General features: G+C 38.9%; 1 protein-coding gene across 2 annotated transcripts in view; it reads right to left on the reverse strand.

The window, feature by feature from the left end:
* Positions 1–115: 115 nt before the first annotated feature.
* Positions 116–15679, reverse strand: part of VAPB (VAMP associated protein B and C) — a 34208-nt gene continuing 18644 nt past the window's right edge. The window contains exons 3-6 of one of the 2 annotated variants that reach the window (XM_054081567.1): positions 9867–9970; positions 7530–7610; positions 6253–6429; positions 116–4083 (exon numbers count right to left, since the gene is read on the reverse strand). In XM_054081567.1, coding sequence (XP_053937542.1) covers positions 3925–4083; positions 6253–6429; positions 7530–7610; positions 9867–9970 — 521 coding nt within the window. In that variant the 3' untranslated portion in view covers positions 116–3924. The remainder of the gene's footprint in view (positions 4084–6252; positions 6430–7529; positions 7611–9866; positions 9971–15679) is intronic. The other variant, XM_054081568.1, reaches the window with a different exon arrangement.

Genomic DNA, 15679 nt, shown 5'->3' on the forward strand with positions numbered 1-15679 from the left:
CTGCAACATTAATTATCCCAAGATATCAAAAATCCATTTCTGCATGCATGCTGCTATGTAGATATGCAGACTGCTAAATCAAGATTATAATAAAAATTGCAAGTTGACATGTGCAGATAATAGAAACCCTTTATAGTGTATTGGTGAGAAGAAACTCTAACAATTTGCAAAGTGAGGTTCCAACTTTATCCCACTAATAGCATTTCAGGACAAAAAGGTAACATGGAATACCACCACCAAGCTATTACAATGCAGTGTTTTTAGAAAATTACATTATGGTACATCAGTCCCTCTCAATGTGACACATGTGGTGTCACCTTGCCCTTCAATCTCTAAAGCTACTCAACAGTAACTTGAAACTGGGTGCCCAGCTTGCACATGCGATTGTTCCAGTTGTGCATTCACAGCTGACAACTGCCAATGCAGAGCAATAGTTATGGTCATTCATGCATGGAATATTTGCTTTAGGTTGCGAATAACTACATGAAAATAGTAGAAACCATTTTCTATTCATTTCCCAGTACTAGGCTTCAAGACATTTTAGATATCTATTTATACCAAATCTGTCCAGAGTGCAGCCAGCAGTGCAAAGCTCCACAAAACAAAGACTACCTGAGCAGCCTCGACTGGCTCTTATGAAAATTAACAGCAACTATATCTGCAAGTGGGCATCCTAAAATGACAATAAGGACAATAATTAGAATAAGTAGTAATTTGGTTTCTATTATCATCTATCAATTACAGTTTTCTAATATCTGGTGTGGGAGGACACCTCATTTAGAAACTGCTTCACACATAACTTCCCAAGATACACAAGGCCCTCCAGAATAATGCACTTTCTATGCATACTTCATGAAAATCTTTGCTCTGGTGTCATCATGTAAGGAACAACTTACGAAAGATCCAGCTGGCTTAACAGCACCCATCCAATATATTTTTGCAATGTATCTACTGATTTGCCTTCTAGGAACCTTGGAAGAAAAAGCACCCTTGTTTTTCTTTCTACCTCACGTGAAAGCAGGGTCTGGTCAGACATACAGGTAATAAGGATTCCACTGATTAGTCATTTTATTTGAAGCTCAGCAAAAGCAAAGCATTACCCAGAGAGTTTGGTGCTGCTGTCTGTTCAGGCTGCTGTCAGAAATGGTTAGGGAAGACCTCACCGTTTTGTTAAGTTTCAAAACGTAAGCAGTTAGTTTAACAGTCTCATTTAGGACTGATGGTGTGGGTCAGCCCCAACTGCAGGTTACGGTCATTACTAACAGATCCTTAACTAAGGTCTTCTGCTGGTAGCTCTCCTCGATCAGGCATTTGTAAAGCACCTAGCAAAGCAGGAGGGTGTTTTCTGGGACCTCTTTGTAATCCTGGAGTGCAAACAGCAGCAACAACTTTACTCACAAGCAATTCAAAGTTCCAAGTTGTCACAGATCCCTAAGCAGTGACTACCGAACGCTGGAAGGACAGACATTCTGCTGGCTTTCCCTTCATTTGGGAGCTGCCTGTGCCAGCAAAGTCAAATGTGGTGCCTAATAGCATGTGTCAAATTTGCCCAGAACATCATTACAGATATACTCACGAGAGACCAGTTTAAAGCTTTATCCTGCAAAGACAGCAATTTTCTTTTTTAAACAATATTTTAGGCCTTTTTTTCAGCAAAACAGAGGGCTCAAAGAAGTTAATATTTTTTTTTTTTTAAAAGCGAATTAGGAATTCAGCTCTTCTGACAACCTTTTAGTGCAATCAAGATATTTACAGCCTCTTAAAAAAACTCACTGCATAGCCCAGTCTCCCGCCAGTACAGGTTTTCTCAAATACATTCTTCAAAGCCATGAAAACTAATTTTGCAACCACACTTACAAACCTGTCTTTCTGAAAAGGTTCCTTTAAAATGTTTCACGTAGAAGTTTCCATCAGCTTCTGCTGCCTGGGAAGTATTTTTTTTCTTGGTCAGTTCTGCCCAGTTTGTCACACCAAACTCACTGCTTCATTATTTTCAGCTCATTTGCCACCTTCTCTGCCCTTTCCAGGCACACTTCAATAGCTGTGTCACTTCCACCCTGAGCAGACAAGGCACTAGCATTTTAAAATGCTGGAGAGAAACCTCTAATTTCTGTCGAGCCTTCTAGAAGCACTTCCAGAATTGTGTTCATAAGCTGAACACGCTAGTTAAAACTTTTTTCCTCCTATTTTCTTATTAAACCTCACATAAAATTTCACGTATTTGCACTTGTAAAGCAGGAAACTCTTGAGACTTAAGTAGAACAATTACAAAGGTTGATGAGTTTAGTAGAGAGGCTGCAGCCCCAACAGCTTTCTCAATAACAATAAAAGGAATGAAAGAAGTTGCTTTTAAAAGATGTATCTTAACCCAGAAAGGTGTTCAAAAACCTTTTGTCTCCAACAGTTTTTGGACCTACCATCTAAAAGTCTGTGGGAATTTATCTGCTCAAACCTATTTCATCTACTGAAGTTCAACATGTTAAACTCCACCAAATTTATGTGTTTTGTACTAAAAGTATGCTTAGAAACAAAATTACCTTAATCTAACTCTCAAGATGCTCTCAAGCATCTTAACTACTGAATGCAATTAAACTGAAAAAAGGGAATTTACCTTGCAGCTCAGCAGTCAGCGCGGTGACTCTGAACAACACTTGCATACGTCATGCTCATGACAGGGTTGTTTGATTTTAAAGTTAGGCTAGAAAAAAAAGAATCATCCTGAAACAAGGCTGCAAGCCTCCTTATGCGATAAACAAACCAAGCTGACAGAGAATACTGGTTCTTCCCCCCTCTAAAACTGTGAGAACATGACAAAAGTAACAAAGGAAACGTTAATTTGGGGGCTTTATTTAATTTTTCTTTTCTTTTTTTTTTTTTTTTCCTTTTTTAAGATGCTACATAGTCAAACAGGATTGGTCTTTTACGGCATAGGACTAGTTTACTACTAATATTTTTTCCCCTAGATAGACTTATTTACATACAAAAACAGTTTCCTCACCACTGTTTCTCCAACGCTCAGATGATCAAAACTCCCAACAATTGTGTAGTGCCCAAAACACCAGGAGGCCGAAGAATCTTGCATCACTACAGCAGCAAATTTTTAGTTCTAGTCACTGGCTTTAAACAGGTGCCTTTTCATACCATATAGTATTAGTCAATTTTGTGACAAGAAGGAAACATGAGATGAAATACATTAAATAAGTTAAATATGCATTAAACATCTCTGAATAACATCTCAATTCAACTAAATGAACCACCAGCAATGTAGCTTGGTCCCTTTATGAGAACAAGGCATTGACCTTTATTCCAAATGAGCGTCATACCAGTCAGTATATGCCTCTTAATGATGCCTAGCACATTCAGCATTGCCACATACAATTCTTTTCAGCTTCTCACTATTCATTTAAGTGCCAAGAAATTGGTAACTTGCACAGAGTTGAAGACACTGACAGAAACTGTTAAATTTATGAGCAGAATGGTGGATTGACGTATTTTACAGAAGTTATCAACACCTCCTGCCTAACCCAGCTCCAAACATCCAATCGGGCCAGCTCCAGCAGTGGAGGAATAGAATGTTTTCCGATTTTTTCTTTTTTTTTTTTTTCTTTTTTAAAAAGAAGTAATCCAGCAACATGTACCAGGGTCTAAGAATGTTTAAAATGACATATACAATATTCCATTGTAGTGTTACATCATGATTTTCTCCCCTCCTTCATCACTGAAGCATATTCTCTTTCATTCATTCACTCATTGTACATTTTAAACTTTCTAGATTATGTTACATAGTATTTGTGCAGGGGTAATTTAAAGGCAAGACCTGTGAGATGTCATACATTAATTTTTTTTAAACATTGTTATGAATAAATTTAATCCAATGATATGGCAGAACCATCAAACCAATTTACAATTTCCAGCATGCTGCCTCTACAAGGCTATTTTTCCTATAATTACACCAAAGACAAAGAACAAAACCACCAAAGCAAGTAGTCTGGAGTTGAGCCCTTCATCCTTGAGAGCAGCTGCAGGAGCAGATATTGGGTTGTTTGTTTGGGGTGCCTTCCTCATCCGCAGTCCATCTTCTTCCTACAGGAAGATATATTCATTATTTCTAATGAAAAACAATGCTTTAAATATTAACTGTTATCATATTTATTTTAAGTGGGCATAGTAAAATAAGTGAAAGCTAATTTACAGCTGATTTAGAGCTGTATTTCCCAGATCATCCTGAGAAGGAAGGAGTAGTGAGGTAGAAGAGGAATTCTGTATCTACTTGACTAGCAGAGCAACAACCACAAGCTCTTGAAAGTGTTCTCCTTCTGATGAAGGTAATGGAGGAAGCAATGAGGAAGTCTGAAAGAACACTTTTCCAAAGTCTGGAGACAGCTCCAGAACTTACAGTGATGGAGGGATTGGCATGAATAAGTTTTTCTTGCTCTGTAGGCAAATACAGTGCTGTCAAGGAAAATACTTTTCCAGATACAAAGATAGGTTGTGAAAAATATGCATCTTAAATGCAATTACACTCATCATTCCCCTAGTTAGATGTCACAAGCAAATTTTACCAGCCTTTGAAAGTAAATCTATTTCCCCCATCATATTAATGCTGACACTTTGACGTGAAACTAAAGGCAATAATTAGGATATTTTCTCAGTGTGAGGTGACAGCTCTCTTGATTCAATGATGTACGAGACAACAGATAAAACAACCTCGTAACACCAGGTATTATCATTTCCAGTGGAAATGATGTTCCCCATGTCTTGATCTAAACTTTTGTGCAGCACAGCTCTGTGTTAGCCACTCCATTCCACACACACAGAGCATGCCAGGAGATGCCAAAGTAAGCATTGTGCAACCTAACTTGTATAAAGCTGAAGCAACAGTGTCAGACTTTATATGATACAGTACTATAGTGCAAGAGGATAAGATACTGAAGCAAAAGCCTCCAGTCTATATAGAAAAAATACTCAAAAAATGAAATCATAATAAAAGTTACAGCAGCCTTAAAAACTGTCAGGTAAGTGAAATTCAAAAGGCTCAGTGTACGTCAGCATTTCTCACTTTTGAATTTAAAGGGGCATTTACTGTTCTAGAGGAAAAATTTTTAGTATTATTATTATTTATTGATTAGAAGTCACCTCACTACAGCTATGAGTGCCTGGATGGGGCAACTGACTTATGTAAGCATGAAATGCTCTTTAACTACACAGTAATTTTACAGCTAGAAACAACATATTGTCATTTTAAGTATTTTAACTTCCTTTTGATGGTGACTCTAGCCTGATACTCACAGCACCTGGTGGCTGGTAGTATTTTAACATTGTTTTCTGATGTTTTACAGCTGTTTCTAATACTTTACAAAGGAAACAAAATAGCTCATTGTTTTAAGACCTTGCTGTAAGACATCAGCTCAATTCCACATATCTCCTGTAGAGTGTTTATTCAAGACTGATCTGCAAAAATCCCCATAAAATCATACAGTGCTATTACTACTGTGAGGTGCTGAGGAAAAAAAGAACACAAGCTATGGCTGTGTCTCAGCTATATAATTCTATATTTCCATGTGCAAAACAAAACTGATTTACAGATGTTTAAAGAATTTCTTCACGTATCAGCCAGCCAAACAGCATCGGAGCTGACAGAACAGAGTTCCTTTCATTTGGCTCTAATAGTCACAAACTCCACATTTTCACTGGTGCTGTTATCTATGAAACTATACATTTACAAGAAATGAAACTACTGTAAAAAGCGTTTGTCAGCACGGTGATAAAGGCTTCTCAATTACTTGATTTCACAGCAATGTGCTGGATATGACAGGAGCTGTATTTCCTATTACTTTGCCTTACTTTGGTCATTTCGACTGCATTTATAGGTGCAATTACTAAACCACTCAGTATTTGTACAACACTGCCCTCAAGCTCCCATCAGTTGCAGAGAACAGGGCCAAATCCAACACCGAAAGCTTAATTCAGTATGAGAAAATTAGGAGGTAAAAAAGAAAAAGAGAGAGGGAACTCATTACTTTGGGTTGCTCTTCAATCAGTTTCTCTGACTGCATGACTCGTACGCTCCTTGCAAAGGAAGCATTGATTTCAACGCTTTTTATCAGTTTATAGAGAGAAACCTAAATTATCTGTTAATTTATAGACAATATTAAAATATTGTGCCAAGGTCAGGTAAACAAATCTGTAATTCGGGAGCTTCTTTTTCAGAAAAGGATTAAATCTGAAAAAAACCTCCAAAAGCGTCTTTACCTTAAACTGTTTATTCTCCTCCCGTAACCTCTGAACTTCTACTTGAAGCCTCTTATAGTCTTCCATTACTTTCTTAACTTCAGTGTCATCCAAAGAAGAACTTATTGATTTAGACATTACAGAGGAATCTGTCTTTGTTGCAGTTGTGGATACAATTTTATTTATTTCTATGTCATGCTGTTAAAAAAGGATAGAGTGATTTTTTGGTTAGTTATTAACACCGCACACCTGATACTTAGGTGGAGAATCAGGTAAAATCATTTGTGCACACCTGAAGCATGCCTGTAGTAAAAGAAATAAACAACAATTTTTTTTTCCCATAACCTTCACTCCCCTTTCTGTTTGACAGGAACATCAGATCAGCAGCAATAAGCGTAGACAGAACGACCTCAAGTTTTCAGTCCCTGCTCGTATGGAAAAGGAAACATCCTTAGACCATGTCCCACAGCATGAGTGGAACCTCGAGTTATCTGCACAGTCTGCTTATGGAGTGTTAGCGCTTTCCTCACCTCTTCCTCCCCAGGCACAACACAAGCAGGTACTCCAGGAACCAGGGTTTTGTTAGGAACTACGCACCTGCTCTGCTGCAGCTCCCTCTCGCCACTCCCCACCCCTGGCTACCACCTCTCCATCCTTCTGCATTTCTGTGGGGACGGAGGAAGTTGCAACTTGAGTTAGCAAACAAGCTGCAGACCTCCAAAACCTCCTCCCCCTGCTGCCTTTGGATCCTTTTCATGTTCTGCACTTCAGAATGCAAAAGGCCTGGCTCTCACTAAAACCAAACCACTCATTCCTCACCCAAGCTGCCAGAGTTTTAACATGAAAAGTTTATTTACACGAATAAAGTAATAGGTTCTTGTTACTATTAGTGCTTTGTTTTGCCATAAATAATTTCAGGGATTATAGAAGAAAATTACAACTAAACAAAATAGCAATTAAGTTTCATTTAATTTGGATTTTTTCCTTCCTCTCGTGACACCTCAATTTTTTTTTAAATATTCTTTATCCTGTGATCTTTCACTAAATGAGAACAGATCAACTCAAAGACTTCTTTGTGCTTGTGTTGAATTTATATTGTTCAAATTAGCTGTAGTTTACCTTACGCATCACTACCATTTAAAATAGTTTATATTGTGTTTTCACAAGGTGATGCCTTCCAGGCAGTGGAACAAGGCTTCTGTCTTACGCTTATATAGCTGTCTGTATAAACATCCCATTTTACATAATTTACTGTGGTATTAAGTCAAATCACTCAATATACATCTGAAAATACTCACAGGCTTATCATTTTCCGCTGGTAGCTCAAACACACACCTAAGTTTCGAATCCATGAGTTCTTCCGGTTTCGCTTCTTTCCACTGGAATAATTTAATATTAATTTACTATTAAACATATTCATACAGTAATGCAGATGGACAATGCAGTGTATTATGCAAACAAATCACATCATCTTGCTCAAGAAAAACTCCAGAGGTGTTTATCAAGTTGCCTTTAACCACATACATGATAAAAAATGAAACTCAAATACGTAACTGAGTGCTATGGGAAAGACAGACCAGATGCTATGAAAGAAATCATTCTAAATAGCCTGAAACCTACACAGGTAATTCATGAGAGAACTGGGAACTGTGTAAGAGTGATTGGCATAGACACGGGGAGCTACGGTCCTGATTGAAACAAACAAAAAAGAGACAGCAAGTGTGCATCCAAAGGAAGGGAAAGATAACAAAACCCCAAACCTGTAACAACATTACTTCTGACGTCTTTATTGAGAGTTCCTATTCAAGCTTTTCAAATGTCCGGGGAGGTTTTCTTCCTAAATGGCATGGACTACAGGACTGTTCTTCCCTTCCTTGTTTTCCACTTTCTTATTTTTCAGCATCGATGTCTGAACAATAACAGATGTGCTACATGTACAAAGGGATGGCTTCCCTTCTCATCCTTCTTACCCTTTCAACTAGGGAGTCTACCATAATCAAGTTTCCTTCCAATATTTTTAACAGGGATTAACAGCTATAAATCTTTGCTCAGTATCAGCTGCAACCCTGAACTGAAAAGATGGATTTGTGGCATGATATACAGCAAGAACTGTCTGCATTTATGTCCTCGAGTTCTCACACGCTTCTCTCCACTTTGCCCATACTTCTGGTAGCGTAGTATTGCTCAGCATACCTCAAGTATGTGTCAAATTATGGCTAACCCCTCTGCAACCTGAAGCAGTATTTGACTCATCCTAAATAGCTGAATTGTACTTTGGCTCTTCCGTGGCTGAAGTCAGAATTCTATTTTGAGCTCACTGCGTGCCTCTGAAGTGTTGAAAGCTTTATAGTTCTCCAGTAATTTGTCTCACCTGTTTATCCAGAACGGGAAGAGATTTGGAGAGTGGTAACAGAAACTGAGAACTGATCAAGTGTTACAGGAAAAGAAATTGTATTGGTCTGGAGAGCTCTGGAAAACTGAAATGGCCATCTAGGTCTGAGAAACATTCTTTGCTGGCAGAGTAACATTTTTCATGGTATAAAGTAACTCATAAAGATTAAAGAGTTAGAAAGAAAGGCAGACTGGCTTATCTTTCTAGTGATGCAGACTTGTTATTACTACTGCTGTTTCTCCCACTGGATCTTATTTTGAGGCCATTAAACAAATGTAATTTCATAAATCCCTTTCAGAAGGGAAATTCTTAACCCTGCCACAGCTTTAAAAGGCTACTCAGAAGCTGCATGTTGCTAAGACTACTGTAAAAAAGCCATAACGTGTGCTCCGAGGTTTTTGAGGGTTGGCTTTTTTGAGTTTAAGTAACACGCATACAGACACACGTGTGCCTCACACTTTAGAGCGATGGCCTTTTTTTCTTCATTTTTGTGTCCTCAACAGCCGAGTCGTCTCTCAAGCTAACAAAAGGTAGACTAGAGAAAGCTTTCCTGTGCCTTCTTGCAGTAGCAAGTCTTGCTGTTACAGGACAGCTACTACTTGATATACTGGTTTGTTCCTTTCCAAGTTGCCTTAATGTAGCCTGACATCTTATTTCTACATCTTTTGTCCTTCTTTGCTTCAGCACCTACACGCTTGTGTTATTCTCATTTGTAATCCACAGGGCAAAGTCTATGAGGGCCTTCATTTACCTGAGCCACAACAGACACAGGCAGGGATAAAGAAAAATACAATACTTTTAACTCATCCTCCTGGTTCTTGCTGGGAAAAGGAGCTGCTCAAGGGAAGACTCAAGGCAGAGCAGAGGCATAAACCATAGAAGATGGCACAGACTTAGAATATATAGTACATAGTCTTACAATAGAGAGTGCAAGTTGGCCTTTCTAAAAACCACCATATTAAAAAAATATCAACTACTTAACATTTGATTCATGACTTGGTATCCCATTACTGACAGCAGCGCCACTAAAGAAGCAACTACACACACCGTATCTTCCAGTGCAAGATTCCTGAGGCTCAAAAGAAGCAGAAAACATCTTGCCATGCACAGAGATGGAAATCTGGGAAAGCTTTCAAGGATCATTCCAGTGTGGTTTGACAACAGCCCTCAAGCAATGGAGCAAAAAGTCTTATAAAATTATACAATCAGAAATAAATCCATTTTAATTAATTTCAATACTTACTACTGCTTCCATATCTGAAGTATCGGCTGGAGCGAACATAGACTGAACCATAAACTTGTGTTTACTTTTCTCGTTGGGGTCATAGTCAAAAGGCTGCAGCATCACTGCAAGAAAAAGCCCAAACCACATTATGTCAGCATTGCTCTGACGCACAGTCATGCACTGATGATACAGCTACCAGAGCTGAGAAACACAAACACTAAAATGATGTTGCATGTCTGTTACGACGAAAGCAACAGCTGAGATCAGGAACCTCACTTTAAAACAAAATTGAAATAAAGATAAGAGATCAGACATCTTCAGTCTGGCTAGAATTTTATCTGAGAATTCTGGAAACGCAGCTGTCTGTACAATATTCCACACACATCTATGGCAAGACAATAATAATTTACAAATCTTCTGGGACAGAAGGAAAATTTCTCAGATAAAGCATCTTTTTTTCTTCCTCCATCTTGGGGCAGAAGTAACAAGCTGGCATTTTGATGAGTTGTACACACAGTGCTGCTGATGGTGCCTCTGTAGCTTTTCTCAGGAAAAATCAAACATTTTAAACCCTGGGGTTCAAGTCTCAGGACGAAAATTTCCTCTACAAAGTTTAAGAATCTTGTGGTATTCGTTTTATCAAGTACAAACATTTCTCTTCCAAAAATAAGTTGCTGTAAGTTTGTTACCAATTTATAGCTGGAAGTTTATAAATACATGCTATGTAAACCCCACCTCTGAAAGGTAAACAAGAAATGTATTTCTCTCCATTCAAAAATCACAAGCATTCCAGAATTTACTAATGCAGAAAATCGCTGTGTGCAGGGGCACAGAGCAAGAAACAACAGTGCTGGGGAAAAACGTCTTTTCTTTCTGGGGAAACAACTAACCTGTTACAGTATCTTGGAGAGGGAGCGTTACATTTCATTTACATGGAATACTCTTTAATCATAGTGGTCACCTAGAAACCCTACAATTTGCAAATGACACGTGGAAGTTCAGCTACTGTGACGCTAAAAAACACTGGTTCAGCTTCAACACGAGACAGAATAGATGTGAAAATAAGCAAAGTACTTTATACAAACTTGTTATTAGATACTGTAAAAAGCTACGACTCCTTCAAATTTAAAAGGAAGCTTGCATGTACTGCAATTACTGCTAACATAAAAAACGATGCAAGGTTTAAAAATTCACATTTTATGACCTATGAGGCTACTTCAGTCCCTCAATTCAATCACTACAAAGAGACGCTGCTCAAGAATTAGGATTACTTTCAAGTACTAGGGCTATTAACACTACGTGCCTAGATTCATAGACATTAATTGCAGGGGTTTGCTGTATAGAAGTGATATACAAAGATCCCATTTACTGCAAATGAAGACAAGTTGAACAAATCTGCCTCCTTCAATGAGCAGAATAATATGGCTGTGCCATTTTTGTTACACATACAACCTGTGGCTATCAACAACCATGTGTTAACGCCAGAAGACAGCAAATTCTCTCAGATGAGGTACTTGGTAAGTTATAACACATTTTTACTCATCTTGCAGTAATCAAATACTAATTAAAAATAAATGTTTGCAAATTAACAGGCTACTTTTAAAACTTAATTTTTTCCAAACAGAAGTGACTGCACTGTGAAAGCACATACATGTCATGATTGCAGGGCACATCACTGAAAGGCCACAGGGTAATTTTTCTCCCACTGTAGCAGTCACCTAACTTATTCCAAATCCACAAAATCTGCAAGATCCAAGTGGGTAGTCAAAACCATCCACTGTTACCAGAACTTCTCCAGATCTGCAGTTTCACCAGTTTGGTTTGCTGAGTGCAACCAGCAGCTCACTTGAAAATCATTATTACCCAAGAGATAGTACTGAAGCCATTCTTGAACACCAAACGGTTGCTGCTCTGAATTCCATTCACTGAATCATAAGAGCAAGCAGCTAGAGAGGGCTCGACAGTACAAACGTTGTTAACACTTGTATTTTTAGATCAATACATGAAAGTCACATTGACACAAATTATTCAGCAAACGTCTTGTAAGCCAGATGGCAAGCTTAAAAATACGTACTTTGTTCAAGAGGAAACCAAACCATTTCAACATTTATTCACATACTATCAGAGGTTTCTGTGAAAGATCAGTTCCTGTAACTGCCCTAATTGCTGGAGAATTTGCTACTGTGAATGTGGCTCCTCTGTTTTGACTACAAATTCCACACCTTATGCAACAACTATGTGAAAGGCACATGTTCCTACAAAATGCCTTATCAAGTCACTTGTCTTATCTGGTCAGAAGTTTCTGATCAGCTTTCATCAGAACCTAGAGTTGTAAGAAACTAAACGGTTAATGTCAGCTTCAAGTTTACTGGCACCAGCATCCATTGGGCAGGTATCTGTACTTCAAAAAAAGGATCACTCTACAGAAGTATTCTTCCACAAGCAAAAACTGCAAAGTCATAGAGAGATCAACGGAATAAGCAGCAACACAATTTATATTTATTATCCCACTCGTCTGTCTCAAAACTGAAACATGAAGGACAGACCTTAAGCACATCCTGAAATGCTTCTAAAGAACGGATACCAATTTTCTCACACACTCCTGGCTCTACTTGCCTGTTACCCAAGGTCCTATGCAGATAGTGCAGGAGAGGCGGTGAACACCTAACATGCGCTTTCTTTTTCCTAAAACAGTTCACTGGTAAAGTTAATAATAATATATGAAGCATTAAAATCTTCTGGTTTTCACTAGAGTAAGCCTGCTTTCTCAAGGAACACCGGGAATTTGAAGCAAGGAACAAGGAAGGAGGCAAAACTTTACTCATAATGCCTGCTAGGATCTAGCACTCCATTCCAAGAGCAGAAAGCACAGAAAGGTCTTCCTGCTCAGATAGCAATCTTCCTCTAGTTTCCATCTAAATTTATTGATGGCCTATGTACTTGGTGCTGGACCAATACTGCCCTTATGCTTAAATACCAAAGCAGGGGAAGAGTCATTTACTTCTGGTGCACTCCAAGACATCAATCACAGTAACTCTTGGCCTTTGGTAAACAAAATAAGCCAGGTTTGGAGGGTCCTCTCCGGGCCAGGCTCCCCATTCACTCTCTGCACCTGTCCAGGCTTCAACTCGTCTGTGTGAGCCACCCTACTGATCCATCTAGGAAATCGTACTATGCCTTGGACAACAGCATCAACACTCTCTTCCCTCCGGCGTTACCCAGCCTTCTTGCACATAACACACTTGCCTTATTCAGAGCCACATTATGTCAGTCCCCAGTCACCCTATCCAGCCCCCTTCATTTAACAAGCATGCAATTATAGCAGGAGTATTTTATTCTCCAAGTACATGATTTTGCAGTTTTCCTGATGAAACTCACCCTCTGTTTCTCTTACTGTAACCTTCAAGGACACCCAGTTCTCCTGCCTATCTTCAGTCTCCCAACTTTACATCATCATCAGGGTTTTTAGTGTACTATTCGTGCCAGAATTGCTGATAAAAGCATTAAACAAGATTAGTACCAAGAATCTTTCTCAAGAAATGTCACTAGTAACTTCCTGCTATTACATCTCCACCTACCACATGACTGTTTACTCTTATGCAGCCCATTCAATAGTCCACCAATCTATTTTTCTTTTCTAGCTTTATTGATAATTTTTCCAAATAGCACTGGATGAAATTCTTCACTGTCTGGATAGATCAGATCTACCACAGTGGTGTCAGTTTTACATAAAACACACCAACCAGCTACAGGGGCGATTCTCAGCATCACTGTGCAACTCCATCAGCTCTCCTAGAGGTGAGGGAAGGACACTCTACTACAAAAAGAGGCAGAAGCCACTGCACCACTTCACATCTGTTCTACATTTATGTAGTTCTTTCTGTAAGTAGTTCAATAAGACCGAAAAATCTTGAATTTCTGAAGATTAAGACAAACTCTTGTAAAGCAAGCGGACCAAAACCAACACCCCAAAGGCAGCAGTTGCTCCACAGTCCTGGGATGCCGGGGGGACAGCACGTAGCAGCGATGCTGCCTTGGGAAGAGTTGTGGGCTGCAGCAGTGGATGGGAAACAGTCCGTGTCTTAGCAAAAGGGACAGACCCACTGCGACTGAAGAGAACAGCAGTGGCAGAAGCACCCTTCTGAAGGCAAAGCAAACTGACCTTTCAAAGTCAGGCAAGTTCAAAAAAGACTAAAAATCTCCTCCAAAGATATTTGATAGGAATCTAAGGATAACGTCAGCTTCTCCCCATTTTTAGGAAGCATATTCTGACTGCTCTCTTCAGCAGGACATTGTGCACAGATGGTACCATCTGTACTTCCTCTCCCGCCGTTACACACCTATCTGCAGACTCATCAGCAAGTGCTTATGATTTTTCACTTTTCCTCTGTAATCCATTCATGCCTTTTATTTAGATTTCAACCCCTCAGAAACCAGAAAATCTGATGTCTTTGTTGAAATATGACACATTTCACAAAAACAGACTGTGTGCAAATACGCTTTTTTTCCCAGTATTTCAGACCCAGTGCAATGAAATCGGATGACAGCACACACAGTTACATAAACCCGGCTGTTAAAATTACATGTCATTATATAACAGGTGAAAACAGGGGCTACAAACCTGACAGCACAGCAGGCAGCACATGCTGACAGGGCCTTAAATGCAGATATTTAGGAAAAGCTATAATATGGCATAAGAAGCCAGTATCTGACACTCCACTAGAATTAAAGCTTTACTTTTCTAGCATTTTATATGTTTTAAATGAGCCATTATACCAGAACGAAATAAACTGGAATAATGTGCTGTCTCTGTCTTAGGGCAGAACATCTTCTCAAAATCTTACATCAAAACAGCAGGCTGTTTCACAGGAGTTTCAGGAAGGCATTCGGTTACTACAGCCTGAGGAAGGCAAGGCTGCCCCAAATTTAGCCTTGGTCTGTAAAATTCTGAGAAACTTATAAATTGTTCCAGAGTTTCATGCCACTGCACTCAGGCACTGATTTCTGGAGAGACAAAGTGCAGTACCAATGCCGTGGTACCCAGCGCCTGTGTTAAGGCCAGTCAGCAATTCTCAAGAGAACAGATTCCGCTGTTCTTAAGCAACATTACTCCAAAGCAAAGATTTAAAACGCTTCTTCTCGCTTTCTGTGAATGCAAAACCAATTTTGTTCTGAACAGAAGTACCCTTGCCCAAGAGATCCTTCAGCTTATCAGAACCAAAACCACTGTCATCTTTAATTTCAGAATTAGGTCCCACGCACAGTTTAAAGGAGCTACCAGGAGTGCAATATATACAGCTCTATTAAAGAGAAATTCAATCTCAGCAGACGATAAAGACAGCTTTGCTTTAGAGTGCTTTAGGAAACAAAAGAATTAATGCTTATAACCCCAAAATTCTGTAACACATCTACCTATAAATTTACCTCAATATTACTCGAAGAACAATGAATGTGTCCTACTTGCATCTTAAAATATGTTTATAAAAAGACTGGCAATTTAGAATCGTTATTTATTACTAAATTGTCATCTGCATGAAAATACATACAACACAAACGTTAGCCTGTGAATAAATATACCACAGCCATTCGCAAACGTAACTGAATCACAAATCACTATAAATAAAGTGATCAGAAAAGGGAAATTCTTTGATGTAAGCAAGAGCAAAGCATAGCTTAGGGTTAGCACAGCAATCTCATAATGGGATACTTTTAGTTAAGTCTTGGACTGGATTCATACTCTATCTGGTATGCTGCTGGGAAGAGTCAGGTTGGAAATAGAAGTAAAGACACAGGCATGCCGGCGGCAAAACACACGATAGTTCATACAACAC

Source organism: Cuculus canorus, chromosome 16 (assembly GCF_017976375.1).
Source record: "Cuculus canorus isolate bCucCan1 chromosome 16, bCucCan1.pri, whole genome shotgun sequence".
Taxonomy (NCBI): Eukaryota; Metazoa; Chordata; class Aves; order Cuculiformes; family Cuculidae; genus Cuculus; species Cuculus canorus.